This window comes from Narcine bancroftii, chromosome 1 (assembly GCF_036971445.1).
Source record: "Narcine bancroftii isolate sNarBan1 chromosome 1, sNarBan1.hap1, whole genome shotgun sequence".
Classification (NCBI taxonomy): Eukaryota; Metazoa; Chordata; class Chondrichthyes; order Torpediniformes; family Narcinidae; genus Narcine; species Narcine bancroftii.
This window is the reverse complement of record NC_091469.1, coordinates 228808029-228831170: the sequence shown is the minus strand read 5'-3', so window position 1 is coordinate 228831170 and position 23142 is coordinate 228808029. Positions and strand designations below refer to the sequence as shown.

The following is a 23142-nucleotide window of genomic DNA, read 5'->3' as shown; positions in this document are numbered from 1 at the left end:
TCCTTTCCTTAATCATGTTAGTATTTAATGCTTTTATGGCAGAGGTCGACAGCATCGAGTCCACGCTGCTGAAGATCCAGCTGCGCTGGGTGGGTCACGTCTCCAGAATGGAGGACCATCGCCTTCCCAAGATCGTGTTATATGGCGAGCTCTCCACTGGCCACCGTGACAGAGGTGCACCAAAGAAAAGGTACAAGGACTGCCTAAAAAAATCTCTTGGTGCCTGCCACATTGACCACCGCCAGTGGGCTGATATTGCCTCAAACCGTGCATCTTGGCGCCTCACAGTTTGGCGGGCAGCAACCTCCTTTGAAGAAGACCGCAGAGCCCACCTCACTGACAAAAGGCAAAGGAGGAAAAACCCAACACCCAACCCCAACCAACCAATTTTCCCCTGCAGCCGCTGCAACCGTGTCTGCCTGTCCCGCATCGGACTTGTCAGCCACAAACGAGCCTGCAGCTGACGTGGACATTTACCCTATTCATAAATCTTCGTCCGCGAAGCCAAGCCAAAGAAATATGATGATAAGGCCATTGCTTTTAATAGAAGAAACCTTTCCCAGATATCCGGTCTATTAATTGCATTTCCAAGCACGGAGGGATGGAAGGGCCTTTCTTATTCAATTTTTTGTGAAACCATATTAAAACAGAGCCACTGAAATCTGACAAGGAATGTCAGCTGAGGAGATGGAGATGGTTTTCCATTACTTAGTTTTATTGTGTATCTTCGATGTACTGCAAATTTACACAACCAATGAAGCTAAGGGTAATCTCACCTGAGGACGTAGTAGGAAATTCACATGACTCATGGCTTCTGGGAATTGATGTAAGGAATTCATCCACTTGCTTCAAAGATAATGAATTATGAAGGGTTTCAAGAGGACAAATGGAAGGCACCATAGAATAGAGCTCAAATCCTGTAACAGAACATTTCAGACTAAGAAATTTAAAATATGTTCCTAAACATACTGTATAACATGTGCAGTAAATATGCATGCAAAGGGCTACATTAAAGACCAAGTGTAATGGGAATGCATGATTATTACATTCTATGCTAGAGGTGACAGGGACCAAGACAATATTCACAACCATCAAGCTTTTTCTCTCAAGGCAATTGAATTCTTTTGCTATACCCACTGAAGCACAAGGCATGATAATGTCTGTGCATCGTTAACTCTTCATGATATTGCTGGATTCTACAAATAATTCAGATAATGTATTTTTCAGTTGTTTAGAATAAAAGAATGAATAATAATTACAACTCTAAATGATTTTGGCATTTGCCAGACACATACAAAAGTCAGTTACTGAAAGCACTCATGTTCACACTCCAAGATAAAATATCACCCAATGGGAAAACCCTATTTCCTGTATTAATTGTGCTTGCATTCTTGAAATATTGAAGGTGAACAATCCTGGTCATTCACAATTAGCAAACAGGTTGTGTTTCTTAATCTGCACTAACGTTTGGAGAGGACCAATCAATTCGCAAGGAGAGAAAGTTACACACAGGTGGGCGGGGGGGGTGGGGGGGGGGGAGAATTCGAAAAGGGGCATTCGTGAGGCTTAGCGCTTTAGCGGGCTAATCAAATTGGGATACATTAGCAGGGACAAATAAAAATCAAGTAGGCACAAGCGGAACAGCCACTGTGGGAGCGAGTTAGAGGCTTTGGCTTGAGAGACTTTGATGAGCAGAAGCTGAGGACATGTCAGGTAAGATCTCTTGGTAATAATTCAGAGTAGGTAGTGGAGATGGCAGCCAGGGCAGAGGTATGCTCCAAATGCAGAATATAGGAGAGGTGGGACAGCACAATTATTCCTGATGACTACACCTGCAAGAGGTGTATCCACCTGCAGCTCCTGACAAAGTGTGTTAGGTAAAAGAAGCTGGACGAACTCCAAATCATTCAGGAGGCAGAGAGGGTGATCGACAGAAGCTAGGAGGAGACCGTCACACCTAAGAGAAAAAAGGGTAACTGAGTGACTGTTAGGAGCGGGAAGGGGAATAGGCAGTCAGCGCACAGCAGCCCTGTGGCTGTTTCTTCATCAATATGCATAATGTTTTGGATACTGTTGGGGGGGGGGGAGCTTTCTACCAGGGACATCTGAGTGGTCAGGTGACTGGCACAGAGTTTGGCCCTTGGACAGTGACAGGGGATTTGATAGGGTAACAGATCGGAGTTCTGCAAGCAAGAGCGAGACTCTCGGGTGGAATGTTGCTTCTCAGGTGCCATCTCAGATCAAATTCACAGCATTCTCAAGCGAGAGGGAGAGCAGCCAAATGTTGTGCTCTATGTTGGTACCCATTACATTAATAGGAAAAAGGATGAGGACTTGAGGAGGGAAAATAGGGATTTAGGAAGGAAGCTAAAAAAGTAGGACCTCAAGGATGGCAATCTCTGGATTGCTGTTTGTTTTACGCGCCAGTGAGGGCAGGCAAAGGAAGTTGTGGCAGATGAATGTGTGGCTGAAGAGTTACTGCAGGGGGCAGGGGTTTAGATTCGTATGACCTCTCCAAAAGAAAGGTTGCTTCTGAATGAGAGGGGGATCAATATCCTGGTGGGCAGGTTTGCTCGAGCTGTTGGAGTTTAAATTAGTTTGGCAGGGGGATGGGAACCAAAATGAGAGGATAGTGAATAGGGTAGAAGATTCACTGTGAAGCGAGATTATGAGGAAGGACTGGCAGTCAACAGGAAAAAGTTGCAAACATACAAGGATTTAACCTGCAGTACAAAAAAATTGAAAAAGGTGATGAATGCAGCACTGAAGGTCTTGTATTGAAATGCCTGCAGGAAAAAAAGGGTTGATTTCTTAATAACAAATAATGAAAATGTAATGTCATGAATGGACTCGGACAATAAATCAATATATCGGAAATCTGATTACACAGTAGCGCAGCATTAGGTTGCCAGGTATGATATTGTGGCCATGATGTTGTGGCTAAAAGAAGGCCACAGCTGAGAACTAAATATAGTTACACAGAAGGCAGAAAGATAGGCTGAGAGGGTGGAGTAGTTTTGCTGGTTAAAAATGAAAACTTTGGGAAGAGGAGACATTAAATCAGAAGATATAGAATCTCTGAGGGTGGAATTAAGAAATTGTAATAGTAAAAAGTCCCTGATAAGAGTTGTACACAGGCCTCCAAACAGTAGCTAGGATGTGGTGTGTACACTACAGAGGGAACTAGAGAAGGTATGCAAAAAGGCCAATGTTGCAATAGGGTGCTCCTGTTTCCTCCCACCCTTCAAAGCGTACTGAGGTTGTAGGTTAGTTGGGTGTAACTGGACAATATTGGCTCGTGGGTTGAAAGGGTCTGTAATTGTGCTGTATGTCTAAGTTATATAAAAAAAATTAAATGAGGAACTATCAAAAGTTGATCGGAAAGGCAGACTTGCAAGGAGGACAGCAGCACAGCAAAGGCTGGAATTATTGCGAGAAATGAGGATGGTGCAGGACACCTCACTGACAAAAGGCAAAGGAGGAAAAACCCAACACCCAACCCCAACCAACCAATTTTCCCCTGCAAGAAGAAGAAATATTTAGTGGAAAAATAATACAACTGTGGCTGTCAAGAGAAGCCAAAGCCAAAATAAAAGCAAATGAAAAGCAAACAAGGAAGCAAAAATTAGTAGAAAGATGGAAGACTGGGAAACTTTTAAAAGCATACAGAATGCAACTAAGTAGGTGATTGGGAAGGAAAGGAAGAACTTTGAAAGGAATCTAGCAAATAATAGAAAAAAGATGCTAAAAGCTTTTTAAAAGTATATAAGGAGTAAGAAAAGAAGTGAGAAATATAGAACCAATAGAAAATGACACTGGAGAAATTGTAATAAGGAGATAGCAGAGGAAATGCATAAGAATTTTGCATCAGTCATCAATGTGGAAGATGTTAGCATTACAGCGGAGTATCAAGGGTGACAGGGAAGAGAGGTGAGTACAGTTACGATCACCAGAGTGATGGTGCTTGGGAAGCTGAATGCTCTAAGGGTAGATAAGTCTCCTGGACCAGATGGAATGCACCCTCAGGGACTAAAAGAAGTAGCTATAGGGATTATGGCATTGGCAATGATATTTCAAAATTAACAGATCCTGGCATGGTTCTGGAGGACTGGAAATTTGCAATGGTCACTCCACTAGGAAGGCAGACAGCAAGAAGGACATTATAGACCTGTTGACTAACATCAATGGTTGGGAAGTTGTTGGAGTCTACTGTCAAGGATAAGGTTACAGAGTACCTAGAGGTGCATGACAAGATAGGCCAAAATCCTGGTTTCCTTAAGGGAAAATCTTGCCTGACAAACCTTCTGCAATTTCTGAGGTAACCACACACAAACAAGACAAAGGAGATGCAATGGATGTTGTTATTTGGATTTTCAAAAGGCCTTCGAAAAGCCTCGCATGAGGCTGCTTAACAGGATGAGAGACCATGAAATTACAGGAAAAATACTAGCATGGTAGAAGGAATAAAAGGGCAGGGGAAGAGATTTCAGAATCTGTAGTTGCAGAGGGACTTGGGAGTCCTCGTGCAGAATACCCTAAAGGCTAACCTCCTTGGTGAGTCAGTGGTAAAGAAGGCAAAATGCAATGTTGGCATTCATATTTCGAGGAACAGGATACAAGAGCAGGGATGTGATATTGAGGCTTTATATGGCACTGGTGAGGCCACACTTCAATTAAAGGTATAGCTTTGGGCTCCTTATTTAAGAAAGGATGGGCTGGCATTGGAGAGGGTTCAGAGAAGATTCACAAGTACAAAGGACCCCAAAACCCAGCAGCAATAGATATTCATCAAGACAAATGGTTACTTACACAAAAGTTGCTTAAAATTATCTTTAAACATGAAAACAGAATCACGCTTTAACTTATCACTATTAACTTAACTAATCGAACTTAACCCCCTTCTAATTCTAAGTGCACGTGTATGTAATGTGTGTGCAAGTTTAGAAAAGTTCTTTGATTCACAGTTCAATCTCACTTCTCATTCCTCCAAGTTCACTGGTTGCAGGCAATTCTTATACTGTGCACAGAACTTAACATTTATGAAGTTCATCAGGCTTTGATGCTTGAAAGGTAAATGGTTACTGCTCAGCAAGGTTCTTGTCAGTTTTCAGAGAGAGATTTGTTGTTCCTGGACACAAACTGATCCCTTATAATTAGTCAAGTCAGTGTCTTGCCGAAGAAACTTGCCCCATCAGGGTTTTCCAGATGATAACCTCTATTTCAGGTCACCACAGATTTCCTTTTTGTTTCCCTTATTTCAAGAGAAACATTATGCAGCCAGTCCTCTCCTCTTGTATGGACCACAAGGGCTTTGACCAGGCTGAACCTAGAACTCACAACCTGTCTGCAAAATGGGGTTTTTCCACAAGCTTGCCAGCTTGTCCTATTCCAGTCTCAGCTGCTGCTGAACTGTAAAACTGCAGAACTGATCTCTCTCTCTCTCTGAGAAAAACCTGTTTGACTCCTTCTCTGCTTGCAAAACCACATGACCCTCTTAAAACAGCAGGCTGCACTCCAGACAGCCTACGCTCTGAATTACTCCTCCGATCTCTTTCATCTGTTGCTTTTCAAAACAACAATCCAATAGTGAAGTCTCTTGGGCACTCCCCAAAGTTTTTTGCATAGGCCCTGTCTGGCTTGAGCAGAGCTCCAGTACTTTTAAATGAGATCTGTTTTGAAGTGTTTGTATGTGACCTACACTAAAAAACCTGCTTCAATTTATCTCCCCAAAACATATCTATATATGATACAAACACAACATAATCTGTCACACCTGGAATGAAGGGATTAGGATTTGGGGAACGTTTGCCGGCTCTTGGACTATATTCCTTGGAGTTCAGAAGAATGAAAGGGTCCTCATAGAAGCATTTCAAATGTTGAACAGCCTGGGTTGTTTCATGTGGTAAGGGAGTCTAGGACAAGAGGTCATAACTTCAGGATTGAAGGGCTCCCATTTAAAACAGAAATGCTAGGAATTTCTTCAGCCATAGAGTGGTGAACCTCTGGAATTTGCTGCAAAGGTAGCTATGAAGGCCATGTACTTCTTTAACGCATGTATTTAACGCAGGGATTAATAGGCATCGTGTCTGCCTGTCCCGCATCGGACTTGTGAGCCACAAACGAGCCTGCAGCTGACGTGGACTTTTTACCCCCTCCATAAATCTTCGTCCGCGAAGCCAAGCCAAAGAAGAAAAGAATAGGCATCTGAAACAGTCAGGGTATCAAAGGTTATGGGGAGAAGGCAAGGGAGTGGGAGTGAGTGGGAGAATGTATCAGCTCATGATGGAATGGTAGAGTGGACTCAATGGACTAAATTACCTACTTTTGCTATGGAATAGTGACAAAAGCTGTGAAACATTACCAAATTATCAAATTTACAAAAATTATCATCTACTGCAGGGGAATAGCTGAAGTTTGTCAATGTTGCCTAGTATTAAACACAAAAATACAAAGACATGCATTTTTCATGATTAAAGTTCACTAATTTGACATTGGAATGAATTGTGTATTGAGAAATTAAGAAACATGAAAAATAAATTTCAATTTGGCGAAACAAACATAAATAAATGGCTTCAAGATTCCTTTATGGTCATATTGTCAGCACAACATCAAGGGCTGAAGGGCTTGCACTATGCTGTATTGTTCTATGTAGTAGTAGTAGTACAGAACGTAATATTACATGAGGTAGCCTTTTGCCTGCCTTTAGGCAGTCACAGAGTCACCATTTGTGTTGCCCAGCACCCCTTATACAATAAGAAAGGAAGCAAAGCAAGAGTCCCTTCAGACTCACTGGGAGTCCGTGGATTCACCTCCAGTGGGAGCTCTGGAGGCGAATCAGGGAAGTAAACAGAAAGTTGCTGGAAAAGTGAAGCAACACACATAGTGCTGGAGGGCCTCAGCGAGTCCAACATTCGTGGAAAGCAACACAGCCATCGTTTTGGCATGAAAACCTTTCATTGGGATAGTGAGAAGCAGATGGATGCCAAAGTGGATAGAAAAGGGAGAGGGGAAGAAAATGTATGCTGGCAGATGATGTGAACACAGGTGGGAGGGAGAAGAAAAAGAAAGGAACTAAGAGGTGATTGGGGAAGGGCAGAACCTCACTTCCCATTGCCAACTGATACTTACTGGCAGGTTGAGGGCATACACAGCACCTTATATTCTGTGTTGGCAGGCTCTAACCAGGCAGCATCCAATTTCCAGTCATCCCCTTTCCCAAACCCCCCACCCCCACTCTCCCTTATCACGGCCCCCATTTCACCTTCTCCCTCCCCCCACCTTCCCTACCTGCCTGTCAACTTCACTCTCTCCATTACATTGGAGAGCATCTTTTTCAGTCCTCTGTCCCCTCCCCAATAACCTCTCTGCTCCTTTCCCTCTCCCACCACCAGTTTATGCTCCCCTTTCTTCAGGTATCCACCCTGTGCTAGCTATTCCTATGCTTTCAGCTCAAAGCGACGACCGTCTATTGCTTTGATCTACCTGACCTACTAAGTTCCTCCAACACTTTGTGCATGTTGCTAAATGCCTTCATCCATCATGAAGATTGAGCAATCCAATGGGAAAGCCATTCCACGTGTACCGTGGAAATCATGCTATGTGATTGTGATAAAGATCCCATTCTTCATTAATTAATTGCAGGTTTGAGACAGGAGACAACACCTTCCAATATTACTTTGCCTATCCAAGTCAGCCCACACTTGCTATATTCCATTTTTAACTACCTAATCACTGCCACCAGTTCGCCTGCTGTGGCTTTAATGCCTCAAGCATTGATCCCAGGGCAATTCTCCCTTGATTAATACCAGTGGATACAACACAGCATCAACTTCCATGGGTATGATGACGGGACATGCTTTTCTTGGTCACTAACACTCCACAACCCATCCAATTTCTACAAACCAGACTGCTCACCCAAAATCTACCAAATTAGAGGAACTGAAATTTCCTTCATTATTTGCGAGGTATCTTTGGATCCCCATCACATTTTTTTTTCCCATTCCCTAACCAATGGCTCCATTCCTCCTCCCGGCAAATGTTGTGACTGATTCAGGTTGCTTGTACATTGGTGGTATAGTTGACTCCAAAATAAACTTCAGATCACATAAGAACATTATCAGTAGAATGCCTATTCTACATCTTACAACCATGCTTGATATGAACCCCACCCAAATTCAATGCTTACTGAAATCTTTCTGATGCTTCTCAACAAGATTAATCCAGTGCACCGTTGTGTCCAGTTCTAATCCAAGCCGTACACCATTTCTTCCTCAGACATATCCAACTGTGAACAGGATTAGGAAATAGCTTCACTGCAGCAATTCACGTGGGTCCCATTTATTGCTGCACTCCTCATGATACTACTAATACATTTGGAGTTATGAATGAAGAAATAAAGTGAAAGATGGCCTTTGCAAATAAAATTTACAGGTATTCAAATTATAAGCTTACAGTGACCTTAATTATCTTTCCAAACTACAGTGCTATTTTAGGTTGAATTACACAGATAGATCGTATGCCGAATAGTTTTGGCATGATAAGATTGATTAAATAATGAAATAATGTCCTTATGAAATATAAATAATCTTGCTATAATCACTGAACCATTAGAGGCAGTACTGGTGGAATACCATCAAACCAATACCGGAGCAATGTAAAATATGATGATGTTACGTGTTGCATGCTTGGGAGGAAGACACGATTTTGGAGCCATGCTGCTGAAAGCTTTCCATCAATACGTATTTTTTTTTTAAAAAATACTAACTGATGGAACAAAGTACTAAAAGTACTAACTGATGGGTCAAACGTTTCAATAAATCAGTAATTCATTTCTTGTGGGCTCATACAACAACGAGGGTGGTTGAAGTAGAATAACTAAAATCGTATGAGGCAGTTTGTGTAGTGGTTAGTGCGATGCTATACAGCACCGGCAACCCAGGTTCAATCTGGACCTCTAGAAGTTTGTCCGTTTTCCCTGTGTCCATGTGGGTTTCCTCTGAATGAGCCAGTCGCTTCACACATTCCAAAAAGACATGGGGTCATATGGGTATATTTGGGTGGTGGAGGCTCTTGGGCCAGAGGGCCTCTATTACCGTGCTGAATCTCTACATAAATAAAAAACTGAATGTAACACACATCTTAGGGTGGGAATGTGAGCGATGAGAGGATGCATAGAGGCCACAATGTGATTTAGGCAAGTTGGATGAGTGAATAAATGCATGGCAGCTGTGAGGTTATTCATTTTGGTTCTTAAAAACAGAAAGATTGATGAAAGGAAATTGATTAGAAATGTAACACAACCTGGGTGTACAACACAAGTTGCTGAAAGCTGATGTGCTGCAACCAGTTCAGCTGATAGAATGATAATACACTAAACAGGAAAGTCTGCAGACATTGGGAGTGTAGTGGAATACAGAAGCAAACTGAGAAACTCAGCAGGTCACGCAGCATCTAATGGAAGTAAGGGGTAAAGAGTGTTTCAGGTCAGAGCTTGATGAAAGGTTCAGCCCCAAAACAATAGGTTACCCTTTACTTCCTATAGATGCTCTGGGTGACCTGCTGAGTTTCTCCAGCACTTTTGTGTATTCCATGACAGAATAGCAATGGTTTCCTTTGCAAGAAGATTTGAGGACAGGAGCAAGGATTTCTTACTACAGTTGTACAAAATCTGCTCATTCAACTTTTTCTTGGAACACATGCAGTTTGGACTCCATATTTGATCAAAGATGTTCTTGCAGAAGGAGTGCAACAAGCGCTGACTGGAGTGATTACTGGGATGGCTAGACGGATGCATGATGAGGTAGTGGGTTGGTTAGGCCACATGTTCACAGTGATATTGGAAACAGATTGCATCTTAGAAACTAATGCAATTGTAAAAGAGCCATACAGCCGAGATAGAGGGAAGACATATTTGATGACCTGAGAACCTAGAATTAGGGATATCAGCTACAGAATTTACGCTAAACCATATAGAACCAGGATCTCTTTATATTTCTTTCCCAAGAGGGTGGTGAACCTGTGGAAGGCTGAGGTTAAGTAATGAAATATATTCAACGAAGATGAAAATATTTACTCTTTTCATTTTTAAAAAATATTGTTTAGCTTGGGAAGCTAGGGTTGATCATTGAAGCCCTTGCCAAATGACATTTTGTAAACAGTATATTCATTAATTCATTCACAAGAGTGTCTAATACTGAGTTTCCAAGGCATTAAAATGGTCACAGAAAAATTAAGGTATCACCAGACCACATTTTCCTGCAAGCAAAAATTACAATCAACTTAAGTAGCATTTTCTTAAAAATAATGACTACCAGTTACAAAATAGTGTACAAGGATAATAGAATTCATGAACATCCTGTACAAATGTTAGTCAGCTGAAAATCATGTAAATTGAGAGCATAATGGGACAGGGACAGATCAGTTGCTCTGATATTAATACTTAAGACAGGACTTGCATGGGCTTCCTTGAGCAAGTCCAAATTTCTTGTGGTAGCATTCAGTATGTTCTGCCCACCGTTCTCAATCCCATCCAACAAAACATCTTTCTGCAAACCTTTCAGTTTCACGAGAAAGGTGAATTTTATTTTGATGTTCTTTAGATTATTTCAATTATTGAATTGATTTACAAAATGTGGATTTACTTTTCAACTTATCAAAAGTATGTTTCTTGCAATATTTTTATTTTTTAAACTTTTTTTCACACCTTTGTCACCGAATGTGAACGTCAAAGATGGTAACAAACATTCAATGTCCTCATGAGTCTGTGGGGCATGCTCACAGTATTAATAGTCAAGTTTATTGTCATCTGATTGTACAAGTACAACCTGACGAAACAGTGTTTGCTGGCCCTCAGTAATAAGGTAGGCAAGCCTCACTGCTTTTCAAAGTTTTTTTTAATCTAGTGGGTTGCCAGTTTCAAAATAACTGCTCTGCTACACTGCGCTAAGAAGAAATCTGTAACAGGGGTACAATGGAGCAAAAATATTAACGAAGAGCCAAGTGGATAGTAATTTTGAGGCAACAGAAAACTTGGCCCACCATTCTGATCAATGGACGTAATATCATTTATATTTAGCTGAAGAATTTCATATTTACCTGGCTAATATGCATATATTTTTTCAAAGAATCATAAGTGCTCAAATAAAATTTCTAAATTTTAATCAAATAAACTTTCACATGTTGAAACAACCTTTAAACAAATTTAAAATTATTATCAGTAGGAACAATAATTTGCGATAATTTATATAAACAAAATTATCAATAGCAAGCCATACTAGTTATTTTTGGCAATAGCCGATTTAATAAAATGTCACCTCCGATTTGCCCAAGTTTGTTGCATCTTGAGAAGATATTGCCTGAAATATTTACTCTTGAAAATCATTTTTGTAAAAAAAAAATTGCTGTGTTGAGGATGTGGACAGTAGAGAAATTGTTAAAGATGTTAAAAAAAATTCCAGATCATAAAAATTAAATGCATTCCAGGTCTCAAGATATTAAAATAACTTATTCAGATAATTTTCAGGTCTACACATTTAGATGAAAATATACTTAACTAGAGAAATGGTCAAATATGAATTGTGTGCAATGAGATAACACAAACAGCATTTAACAGATTGCTATAAAGAGAGAAAGGTATAAAGAGTGGCAGCTTGATATCATTGGGCTTGTATGGTTTAACTACAAAAAAATGTAATGCCTTTTCACAAAGTGACAATATCCCAAAGCACTAAGAGCAAATTAAATACTTTTGAAATATTGCCATAGTTGTAACACAGGATATGCAATAGCTGACATATGTACAGCAAGGTTCCACAATGTAACCAAAACCTTTTCAAAAACAGAATGCAACCCCTCGGCCCACAATGTTGTGCTGACATATCAGCCTATTCCAGCATCAAACTAGCCCCTCCCATCTCCCATTATAACCCTCTATTTTTTGATATCCATGTGCCTAAGTTTTTAAATAAGCTGATTGTACAATTGTCCACCACTACAACTGGCATTCCAGGTACAGGTAGTCCTCAACTTACAACCGTAGAAGTGGTCATAACTCGGATTGGTCGTAAGTCAGATTTGCATGTCTTAATGAGGTATTAAAGCAATTTTTCCAAAAAAAATTAATCAAATGAACATTTAATGAAGAAACTCAGTATTTTTTTAAAATTTGGTCACATATGCGTAGATCGTAAGTTGAAGTCTAGCTGTATCTACCATGCTCTGTACAAAATAAAATAAACTAATTTTATCAGACCATTTCAATTTAATAATATCTTTTTATATTCTGAATAATCTCCCTCTCCAACTGGCAAAATTTCACTCTTATCCCAATTAACCTTGTATCCAGATAATGTTCCATATTGTAATAAACATTCCCACAAATGTGGCACTGATTGTTCTGGATTTGTCAAATATATCAAAACACCATCTGCAAATAGATTAATCTTATACTCTTCATCCATAACTCTCATCCCTCTTATCTGTTCATACCCTTGACGGGTCGAACGTGTCAATTTAAACGGTAATGAAACTTGACCATTTGTCACCATCCTGGCAATCGGGTTCGCATATAAAGCTTTAACACAGCCAATTAAAAAAAGGGCCAAATTTAAACTTTTCCTACACCTTAAATAAAAAATCCCATTCAACCCTGTCAAAAGCTTTTTCAGTGTCAAGTGCAACCACCATTGGATGGTTGGGCTGCTGTCGATATGCATTGACCAAAGTAATTATAATTGAAGAATATTATCTGAAGCATTTCTATTCTTAATAAAACCTGTTTGATCAATATGTATTAATTTATGTAAATGCTTGGCAAGTCAATTTGCTAACACTTTCGCTATGATTTTATAATCTACATTCAGTAAAGAAATAGGTCTATACGAAGACACTTCAACAGGTCTCTATCTTTTTTTGGAATTACAGTAATTAAAGCACTAGAACAAGATTCCAGCAACTCATGCTCTTCAGTTACTTGTTGTAATACGTCCTCAAACACAGAGGACAAATCTTCATAAAAATTTTTATAAAATTCCACAGAAAATCCATCGTCCCCTGGTGACTTCCCATTTGGCATCTCCAACATAGCTTCCTTAATCTCAAATTCTGTAAACGGAGCTTCCAATTCCATAACATCCTCCTCTTCCAATGCTGGTAACGTTAATTTAGATAAATAAGATTCAATAGAACCACTATCCTGTTTCCCCTCAGAAGTATACAATTTTTTGTAAAACGATTAAAACTGGTCATTGATTTCCTGAGGTTTATAAGTAACTGTTGAATTCCTTTTAACAGCATTAAGACGGTGAAACCTGTTCTGTCTTTAACTGCCACGCTAGTACCTTATGTGCTCTCTCACCCAACTCATAATAACATTGCTTAGATCGATTAATTAAACGCTTAAATTGAAAAGTTTGCAGTGTATTATAATGTAATTTCAAATTAGCCAAAGCCACTTTTTTTTTAATCTTCTGTCACATCTTTCTGAAATTCCTTCTCCAATTCAGCAATTTGCTTCTCCAGTTCCAAACTCTCTGCCATATACTGTTTCTTAACTTTAGTAGTATAACTAATAATCTACCCTCTTAAATACACTTTTAATGCAACCCATAATACAAAACGGCTATCTACAGAATTAGCATTCTCAGTCATCCTCCTTCACTTCCGAGAGAAAAGCTCTTGCACACTCAACCTTTATTCACAAGAAATGTTCTCCAATCCAGGCAACATACTAGTAAATGGCTTCTACACCTTCTCTTCAGCTTCCACATCCTTCCTATGAATCACAGAATACTACATCTCAGAACAGGCTCTATGGTCCTCAATATTCTAATGACCTATATATTCTGACCAAAAAAAAAACTGAACCTTTCCTACCTCAAAACCCTCCATTATCCTTTCATGTATGTGCCTGTCTATGAGTCTCTTAAATGTCCCTAATGTTTCAGCCTACATAACCTCCACCATCTCAGCAAGACATTCCACTCAGCCACAACAATGTAAAAGAAACCTTGAACTTTCATCCCTTCATGTTCTCTGGTGTTTGCTACTCCTGCCTAGGAAAAGGGCATTGGCTGCCTATCTTATCTATGCTTCTCAGAATCATGTAGACCTCTATTAAGTCACCTCTCAACCTTCTTCGCTCCAAAGAGAAAAGTCCCAGCTCTGCTACCTTGATCTTAAGACTTATTTTTCAATTCAGGGAACATCCTGGTAAATCTCCTCTGCACCATCTCCATAGCTTCCACATCCTTCCAATAATGAAGTGATACTCTAACACAATACTCTAAATGTGGTCTCATCAAAAATTTGTAGAGTTGCAAGATGACCTTTTGAACTCAATCCCTCAACTAATGAAGCCCAGCATCCCATAGGCCTTCTTAACTATCGTAATAATTTGTGTGGCAACCTTGAGAGATGCGTGGATATGGACCTCAAGGTCCCTGTTCTTCCGGCCATGAACCCTGCACTCAGCGTTCAGATTTGATACTTCAAAATGCATCACCTCACACTTACTGAAATTGAACTCCATCTGCCACTTTTCCGCCAAACTCTGCATCCTGTCTATATCCCTTCGTAACTTACCATAACCTTCAACACTATCCACAACTCCTCCAACCTTTGTATCATCTACATACTTACTGACCCATCCTTCCACTTTTTTAAAAATCTGCAATTTATGAAAATTACAAAGAGCAAGGGTCCAAGAACAGATCCCTGTGGAACTTCACTAGTCACTGAGGTGAAATACACTTAAGTGTCATTTAACCAGATTTTTATAGGGCTGCAGCATATACCATGGTTCTTGAACTCTATACCCCGACTAATTAAGGTCAACATACCATTCGTCTTCTTAACAGCCCTTTCAACTCATAAACAACTTTGAGAGAACAATGTACTCATACGCCAAAATAATTGTTCCTATGTACTGCTAAGAATTCTGCCATTAACTATGTACTCTGCCTTTACTTACTGACCTACCCCTCCATTTCTTTGTCAAAGCCATTTCTAAAAATCACAAAGATCAGGGGTCCCAGAACTCCACGTCGACTTCCAGGTAGAATGACTAATAGGACTGTGCTTCTCCAAATCCTCCTAAATCCTGTCCCTAACAATCCTCTCCAATAGTATGCAAAGCACTGATGCAAGACTCACTGGTCTATAATTTCCAGGATTCTTCCTTTAACCTTTCTTGAACATTGGATGTACAGTACATCTGCCATTCTCCAATCCACTGGTACCATTCTTGTGACAAAGGATAATGCAAAGATCATTGACAATATCCCAGCAATCTCTTCCTGCACTAAGCTGGAGCATATCCCATTGGTAGAAGGGACATATCTATCTGAATGCATTTAGGAAACTCTACCATTTTCCCTTTCCTAACCGTGACATGCTCTGGCACACGTCTGTTCTATGCTGACCGTCCATTCAGCAAGACTCCTCTCCCTGATGTACACTGAAGCAAACTATTTATTTAGACATTCCCTATCTTGCCCACCTCCAGGCACATGTTCCCTCTTTTATCTCTGAGTGGTCTTACCCTCACTCAAGTCATCATCCTGTAGTTTACATAGGGTTAGAATGTCTTAGGGTTTTCCTTCATTCTACTTGCCAGGGTCTTCTCATGTCCACCTCTAGCTCTGCTAAATTCATTCTTAAGTTCCTTCCTGGCTATCTTATAATTCTCATGTGCCCTTCCTGACTTTTCTTTCCAAAACTTAACATATACTTCCTTCTTCCTCTTGAATAACTTGCCAACCATAGTTTCTTTACCCAACCCTCCTCTCTGTCTCAGTGGGACATATGGACCCAGAACCTCGTATTAGTGGTACCTAAACATTCTCCACATTTCCTCATGAATATCTGCTTCCAATTAATGCTGTTTCACCACTTGACAATACACTTGATTTGACTTGAAGTTGTTGTTTAATACCATTATAATTAGCCATTCCCAATTAAACATGGTTCAATTTTGTCTGCTCCTATCTTTTTCGATAGTTATGCTAAAGATCAGGGGGTTGTAGATACTGTCGCTGAAATGCTTGCCCACTAAGTGGCCTGACCAGGTTCATTGCCCAGTATGGCCTCTCTTCTGGTCAGCCTGCCCACATAGTGTGTCAGTGATCTTGCTGTATCTCAAAACTGAGGAGGGGAGAGGCCAGGAAAGATTTGATAAGGGCACAATCTTTAAACAGGAAGCATGAGTTTAATTTAATATAACTCCATTTCTTTCCCTTAGTTATTTAGTACAAGTTTAAGGGGCAATGCTTCGCTACATATTCCAGATTAGAAAGTACGCAAGTGATTCTGCCCCATCTAACCCTTTTGCACCAAGGAGGTGCCAGTTAATATGAGGGAAGTTAAAATTTTCAAATTCAACAGTCCTATTATTTTTGCACCTTTCCAAAATTTGCCTAGTTATCTTTTCCGTAGTGGCCTGGCAGCTATTGGGAGGGCCAAAAGAATACTCCATGCATGTTCCCTTCATATTTCTAACTTCCACCCACACTGACTCAGTAAACAATCTTCCCACAACATCCTCCCTTTCTGCAGCTGTGTTACTACCCCTGATTCGCAATGCCACCCTCCACCCATTCCCTTTTACCTGTTTCCCTATCCAATTTGAAAAATCTAAACCCTAGAACATGAATCAGTCAATCCTGGCCTTGCAAAAACATTTGGAGATGTTGACTAAAAGATAAATTTGGCAAGAACTCTGGGAAAACTCCACTAGGCTTCTTTGAAATTGTGGAATTAGATCATTTATGTCCACTCGAGGACATATGTTTAAGTCGCCATTCCAGGACTTAGTCCTTCTGACTGCAAGGGAAAGGTGCAAAAGAGTTAAGATTTCAACCTTACAAGAGGCTTACGAATGTAGTTTATTTACTAACAATAGTCAATGTAGAATTAGTCCATAAATCACTGTTCAGGGCTTTTATCATCAGAATTCATGAGAAAAATGAACATTTAAACGCAGTATATCTAGAAGAGGAATTATAAATTTTTGTGGAGGTGTTTAGTTTATGATGACTAGGTTTTTCCTCGAATGGCGAAATATCTGTTTGAACTTAAAGTGCAATGAGACAATCTTGGAGTCAGGATTCCCTTGCTAAGTTTTGGGTTGAACGATATCACAAAGGCAGCACGGTTAGTGCAGAGGATAGCACAACGCTGTTAGAGCACCAGCAACTCTGGTTTGAATCAGCTACTGGCTGTAAGTTTGCACATTCTCCCTGTGATTGTGTGGGTTCCATCCAGGAGTTCCAAGGACATACAGGGTTAGCAGATTAATTGGTTACATGGGTGTATTTGGGCGGCATTGGTTCAAGGGGTGGAAGAGCCTGCTACAATGTTGCATCTCAAAATTAAGGAGAGGCCAGGAGAGATTCGATAAGGATACGATCTTTAAACAAGAGGCATGACTTTAGTATAACTACATTTCTTTCCCTTACTTCAGGGGTGTCAAACTCAAATTCACAGAGGGCCAAAATTAAAAACTTGGACTAAGTCGTGGGCCAAACTCAATATTTATTGAAAATTTTCAACAACATCTGCATGTTTTCTCTTCTTTCAACATATGTAATGTTAAACTTTTTCTTATTAAAATAAATGTTTAATAATAGTTTTGGTTAAACTCTTTCCAGAAGAAGCATTAACAAATGAGAAATATTCAATAAATAATATTTCTCTATAGCCTTTAAGCCAACAAGTCAAAAAAATAACAACTTGCTTCAATGACAAACAGGTTTGTCTTTTAAAATGATGAACATATAGTATCCCTCCCACCTGTCTTGAAAGGTCCTGTTTTCTGTCTTTCGTTTGGCCATTTTTCGTAAGGGGTTTATTACATGTGAGTTGGGCGACAGGTCGCAGATGCTAATGAAAGTAAAGAGAGGAGGTGGGGGCGATTAACGGGCTGACGGGCCGGCGCCAACGCATTTGCAAAGCATTCTGGGATTTGTAGTATTAGCTGTGCATGGGCTATACTGGTGCGGCGGCCAGCGGGCCAGCTCTAATACATATTTGATATGATCTTGTGGGCCAAATTTGGCCCGCGTGCCTGAGTTTGACATGTGTGCCTTAGTTATTTAGTACAAGTTTAAGGTGCAATGATTCGCTACATATTCCAGATTAGAAAGTACGCAACTGATTCTCCCATTTAGGGCACAAGGTTATTTAAACCCTGATGCCCAGTTTATGAGGATTGTTAAATCATGCAGGTTAGGACTTGAACAGCAGATGAACTGAGGCAGACAGGAATCAGGTGTTATCACTTAAGGGGAAACAGGGACTCAGGGATTTTGTATATATGTGGTCAGCTCATCTTAAAGTCAAAATATATCACCAGGATATGAACAGCATAGTTAGAGATTAGAGAAAGGAAATGGTGAAAGAGACATCAGACTTCCCTATATATAACTGAAGGGAAATATCTGCTGATTTATTAATGAACGTTCAGCCAGCAATGTGATCGTTGAGAATGGAGATGGTGCTGAAATGGTGAGTTCACGTGGAGATTGACACTGCAGTTTTAGATGATGTCAATGAATACGACACAGATGAAAGGAACCAAAGGGTTAAAGCAAGATCCTTAGGGTCAGCTTGAGTGATAAATGAGCTGATGGATGATTTGGATGACCACAAGGACAGAAAAATGTCAAAGAGTTAGCCCAGTAGAAATTGAACCACACCACAAAAGTCCAGATTAATACAATTGTACAGAGAGAACGTTTGAGCAGAAGATTCATCAAATAATACTTGAAAAGAATTGTTTATTTTCACTCATAAAAAAGCAACAAAACCCATATGTGTACTTTTTAAAAAAAAACAGAAGGAATATTTTGAAAACAAAAATAAAATTATGCCGTTCCTTCCAACTGATAAAGGATACAACATGGTTGCCATGAGTACTTATGCAGGATGTTCATTTTTTCCATTCAAAATTAATTTTCTCTTGGGTATTATACAATAAAATCAATATATTTTGTCAAATTGCCTATTGTTCTCTATCATCAAATATTATCTGAATGTTGGCAAATCTTGGCATTCTAATAAATGTGGTGGTCATTATTTTTCTTTAAATCAAAAGAACTCTCAACTGATTTGTATTACCGTTGCATGCTCTCTGGGAAAAGTGATTAAGAGTAACAGAGAACATTAGATCTAATAAAGTCATCAAGATCTCTGCAGAGGTAAAATGTCATGGCTGAAATAATCATACATTCATTTTGAAAGCAGCAAGCTATGCAGTCCAATCAACTTTTTCTCAAGCCCATCTTTCTCATGTTCTAATGTTTATTATGTCTATTGATTCTCTCAGATGATATTAAATTTTTAACTTCAATATTCACGGGGAGGCTGACGATGTCAGCAGAGTTGAAAATCTTTTTGTATTTTTTGGAAAATTCTTATTATTTTATTGATTTCTTCTCAATTATATGGAATTTAAGACAAAATGTAAAACTCTTATCGGTACTAATTTATTTGTGAAATAAACGAGAATGGATACACTATTAACATTATGACAAAATCATCTTTTGATAATTTTAAATAAACCCAATTAACCCTAACATAGTGTTAACTGCACAGAACAAGAACGACTTTAACATAGGACACAGAAACAACGAGGAATGATGATGTGTTTTAACAAGAAAAATAAAATAATGAAGACAATAATTATATTGCAATCCCAAGGAACACATCTAATGGGATGTGCCTAATGGGAGGACCGGGAGATGAATGGTGGTAAAAGTTTGCATCCAACATTACAAAGGGGATAAAGCAAACTTTGCTGGAGAGGGGATAAAAAGCAAACATACCATTGGTTGGGTGTCGAGCAAATGAGATAGAAAATCTTTTTACAGCAGAACTGCATGTGGCGTCTATGAGAGAGAAAAACAGGAACCTGAAATTTATAACAACTAGCAGAAGAGGGTTCCCTCCTACCCCCAAAAAAATTGTTAGGCTGCATGCAGAACTGTTTTAGAGGGGAGAGTAATTCAATGCAGGAGTGCCAGCTGTTAAAAATCCTTTAACTATTATCTTGTTAAATGCATATTAAAATTTAACCAGTCACTTCAAGGTAACAAATTGCAAGCTGGGTTAAATTAAGTATGGAGAAAATTTGCCATTTCTCTACTCCTCAATTCTTGAAATCCTATCTAAAACACATTGTGCTTCCATTAATTGGTCATGCATTCTACATAGGCCAGTGAAAATGTTCATTTATCAGGAATTAGTGGACTTAATTTTATGAATTAATGGCATGTAAACTTTTCATGAAAATCATTCACCAACTAAGCACTGCAAGTGAAATTAGTTTTAAACTGTTGTAAATGATATCTACCACCAGATTTTATCTGATCCATTGTTATTGGTCCTAATGCCAAAGAGATGTTCACGTTTAAAAAATTGTAATATTGTAAAGCTATATGTGAAACCTGTAAAATGATATCTGAAGTGTAAACTGGCAATTCCTCTATGAGATATGCTGAGAACAAGCTGCTCCTCCAGTTCCAGACTTTGGAAAGGGAGAATTAGGGTTCCACTATATCCTCATCACAGAACTCCGACTTTTCTGAAAAAGTGATTACACAGATTTGTCTGCAATGGTGAGTACACATACCATCAAAGCAGCCAGATGATGTCAGCTTTTTACGATGCACACGAGCATAATCCTGTAGGTTAGGTGCACTCGAGGAACCCCCTAGCACAGTAGTGCTAAACAGGCCTGCACAGTGAGACCCTAATGGGAGTTAGAGAAAACACATACAAACCAGGTGTTCTTTGTTCCAAAAGAGGGAATCATGCAGCATGCCTTAGAATTAATACAAGATCAACATCTCCTTGCAGGATGGTAATACATCAACTACTGCATACACAAAGCTAAGACAGTAATATCCTCACCATCATTTATATCCCATCAGTTAAAATGGTTTCAACATTTAAGCAGCTCTAACAATAGTTTAATATAGATGTCCCTAGGTCACTGATGAATCTTTCTTCTTTCTCAACTATGTCACCATCAACAAAAAAAGTAACATGGTAACATCTCGAAACTATAACCAATACATATGTCTTATGTAATAATTTGCAAATATACTTAAAAAATACAGACAGTTTTACAAAATTGTTGGGACAAGATGCCATTCGTATGTTTGAGGGAGAAAAGACGCAATTATTCTTCTCAAAAGAATTTGCTGTGGATGCCAAAACGAGGAAACTCAAATCTTTGGTTCTTTGTTCTTCCACTTCAGAGCTTAATCCTAAATACAGGCTAAGTGGTCAAACATTAATCAATTTTGTGCTACATGTACAAAATCCATTAAATATACCAGTTCTTCAATGCTTAATAAATTGCTTTCCAAAAGTAGAAGTGTTTGATTATTTTAATTACTGAATCTGTATGAAAGCAACAAAGAAACAAGATCTTACAGCACGCATCAGCTATGCAAGAAGCCAAGGCCTTTGTTGTAGGGATGCTTTATGCAATTGACTTCAAAATTCATTCAGAATGGTGCAGATTACTTGCATGGCAGCAGAAGTTTTCAATAAGACAGTTTTTAAATACATCAACATCTTTTATAGACCTAAAACCTCAAGATATTTTCATTCTGCATTTATAACTTATGGTTTGCTTTTCTTAAATATGATTTTTTTTTAATGAAAGCCGTAACAACTCAAGGAATAAAATGCTGTTTTTTTTTGCCTTTGCTACCTGCAATTCCTTCTAATACTTATAAAGATTAATTTAGTTATAAACACTAATAATTTCCTTTCAAAAGAATGGGAAATGGGGGAATAACCAATTCTTTTCCAGGTGAGTTTGCACACCCAGTACTTACCAAGTCCGGTGTATTTCTGTTCAGAATGAGCCCTTCCAGCTCGCCAAAGAGTACTGGTTTCCGGAAGCACCTGTAAATAAACAGCCAAAAATATTTGAACAAATCAACAGTAAGAACAGAAGGCAGTCTGATACTAAAGTCTGCTTAAGACAATTAATGTTAATAAGCTGCATGAAAAATGTTAGTGGAAATGTATGGACGGAGACAATGATAGATCATGCAAAGTTCTTTTAGCCTGAAATATGTCCATTCCACCTATAATGTTCTTGCAATGAGATGAACATAGAAAATGTTGAATAAACACAGTAGTAAAATAAATAAATGTGGAAAAATATCAATTTACAACAGCATAGAGATATTGCTCTATTGCTTCATCAGTTAACTAAACTGCTCCAGTCTCAGTAAGGACAAAACAAAAGCACATACAAGTGTGTTTGAGAAAACAGATCTTTACTCCATGCAGAGTATATACAAGAGTTGTGTGTGTGCTACACATTCCTCATTAGTGCCTTACGTTGCAGTACCTCTTTTCATTTAAATTGCATTTTAATTTTGGCCTCTTACATATGAACACATTTCATTCTTCTCATAGCTGCATCATTTATGCATCATAGCTGACCTGAGCTGAAAGGATGTTGGTTGTTAATATCTATCATGATCTAGGTCAGTATAAATTATTACTCAAGCAATAAAGACAGCTATTTCACCAGATAACATGGAATTTTAGTTGAACAAATATGCTGTAACCTGCATTAGAAAAAAAATATATTTTTATTTGAAGATGAAGCATTTATTTTCAAAGCAGGCCCTGGGATGAGTACTAACCAATTACATTAAAAATTAAGAAACTGCATACATTAGAAAACTGAAATTAAAATATTGGAAATACTTAACAGGTCAGGCACCCTACATATAAAATACCCTTCAAAGGATCTTCAACCTGAAATGTTATATCCTTTCACAGAAGTTGCCCGACTTGCTGAGTACTTCCAGCATTATATTTTGACAAAATGCTCCGATAGTGTGACTTTAACTCGTTTCTCCAATTTGTTATGGGAAATGCGAGGTTGCACTAAGGTTACTTTGGATATTACTGCATTAGTGAGAAATTTTAGTTCAGTGAATTAGTCCTTGTAGGGTGGTATTGAACAAATAGTAGAAAGATCCTACTTTGCACCTCTAATTTGACATTGAAAGAGATGAAAAAATATTTATACTACGTTAAATCATATTTCTATTCCTGAACATTGCATAGGATCTCTAACACTGACAAATGTTAAATAACTCTATAAGGTCA

General features: G+C 38.9%; 1 protein-coding gene across 11 annotated transcripts in view; it reads right to left on the bottom strand.

Moving 5' to 3' along the window:
• ppip5k2 (diphosphoinositol pentakisphosphate kinase 2) overlaps positions 1-23142 on the bottom strand; it is a 148423-nt gene that overhangs the window by 4435 nt on the left and 120846 nt on the right. For 6 of the 11 annotated variants that reach the window (XM_069892389.1, XM_069892402.1, XM_069892407.1 and 3 more), the window contains 4 exons: positions 21846-21915; positions 20627-20746; positions 19821-19883; positions 777-917 (listed from right to left, as the gene is read on the bottom strand). In XM_069892389.1, coding sequence (XP_069748490.1) covers positions 777-917; positions 19821-19883; positions 20627-20746; positions 21846-21915 — 394 coding nt within the window. Of the gene's footprint in view, positions 1-776; positions 918-19820; positions 19884-20626; positions 20747-20798; positions 21278-21845; positions 21916-23142 lie in introns of those variants that run through there. The other 5 variants (XM_069892406.1, XM_069892409.1, XM_069892399.1 and 2 more) reach the window with 4 other exon arrangements.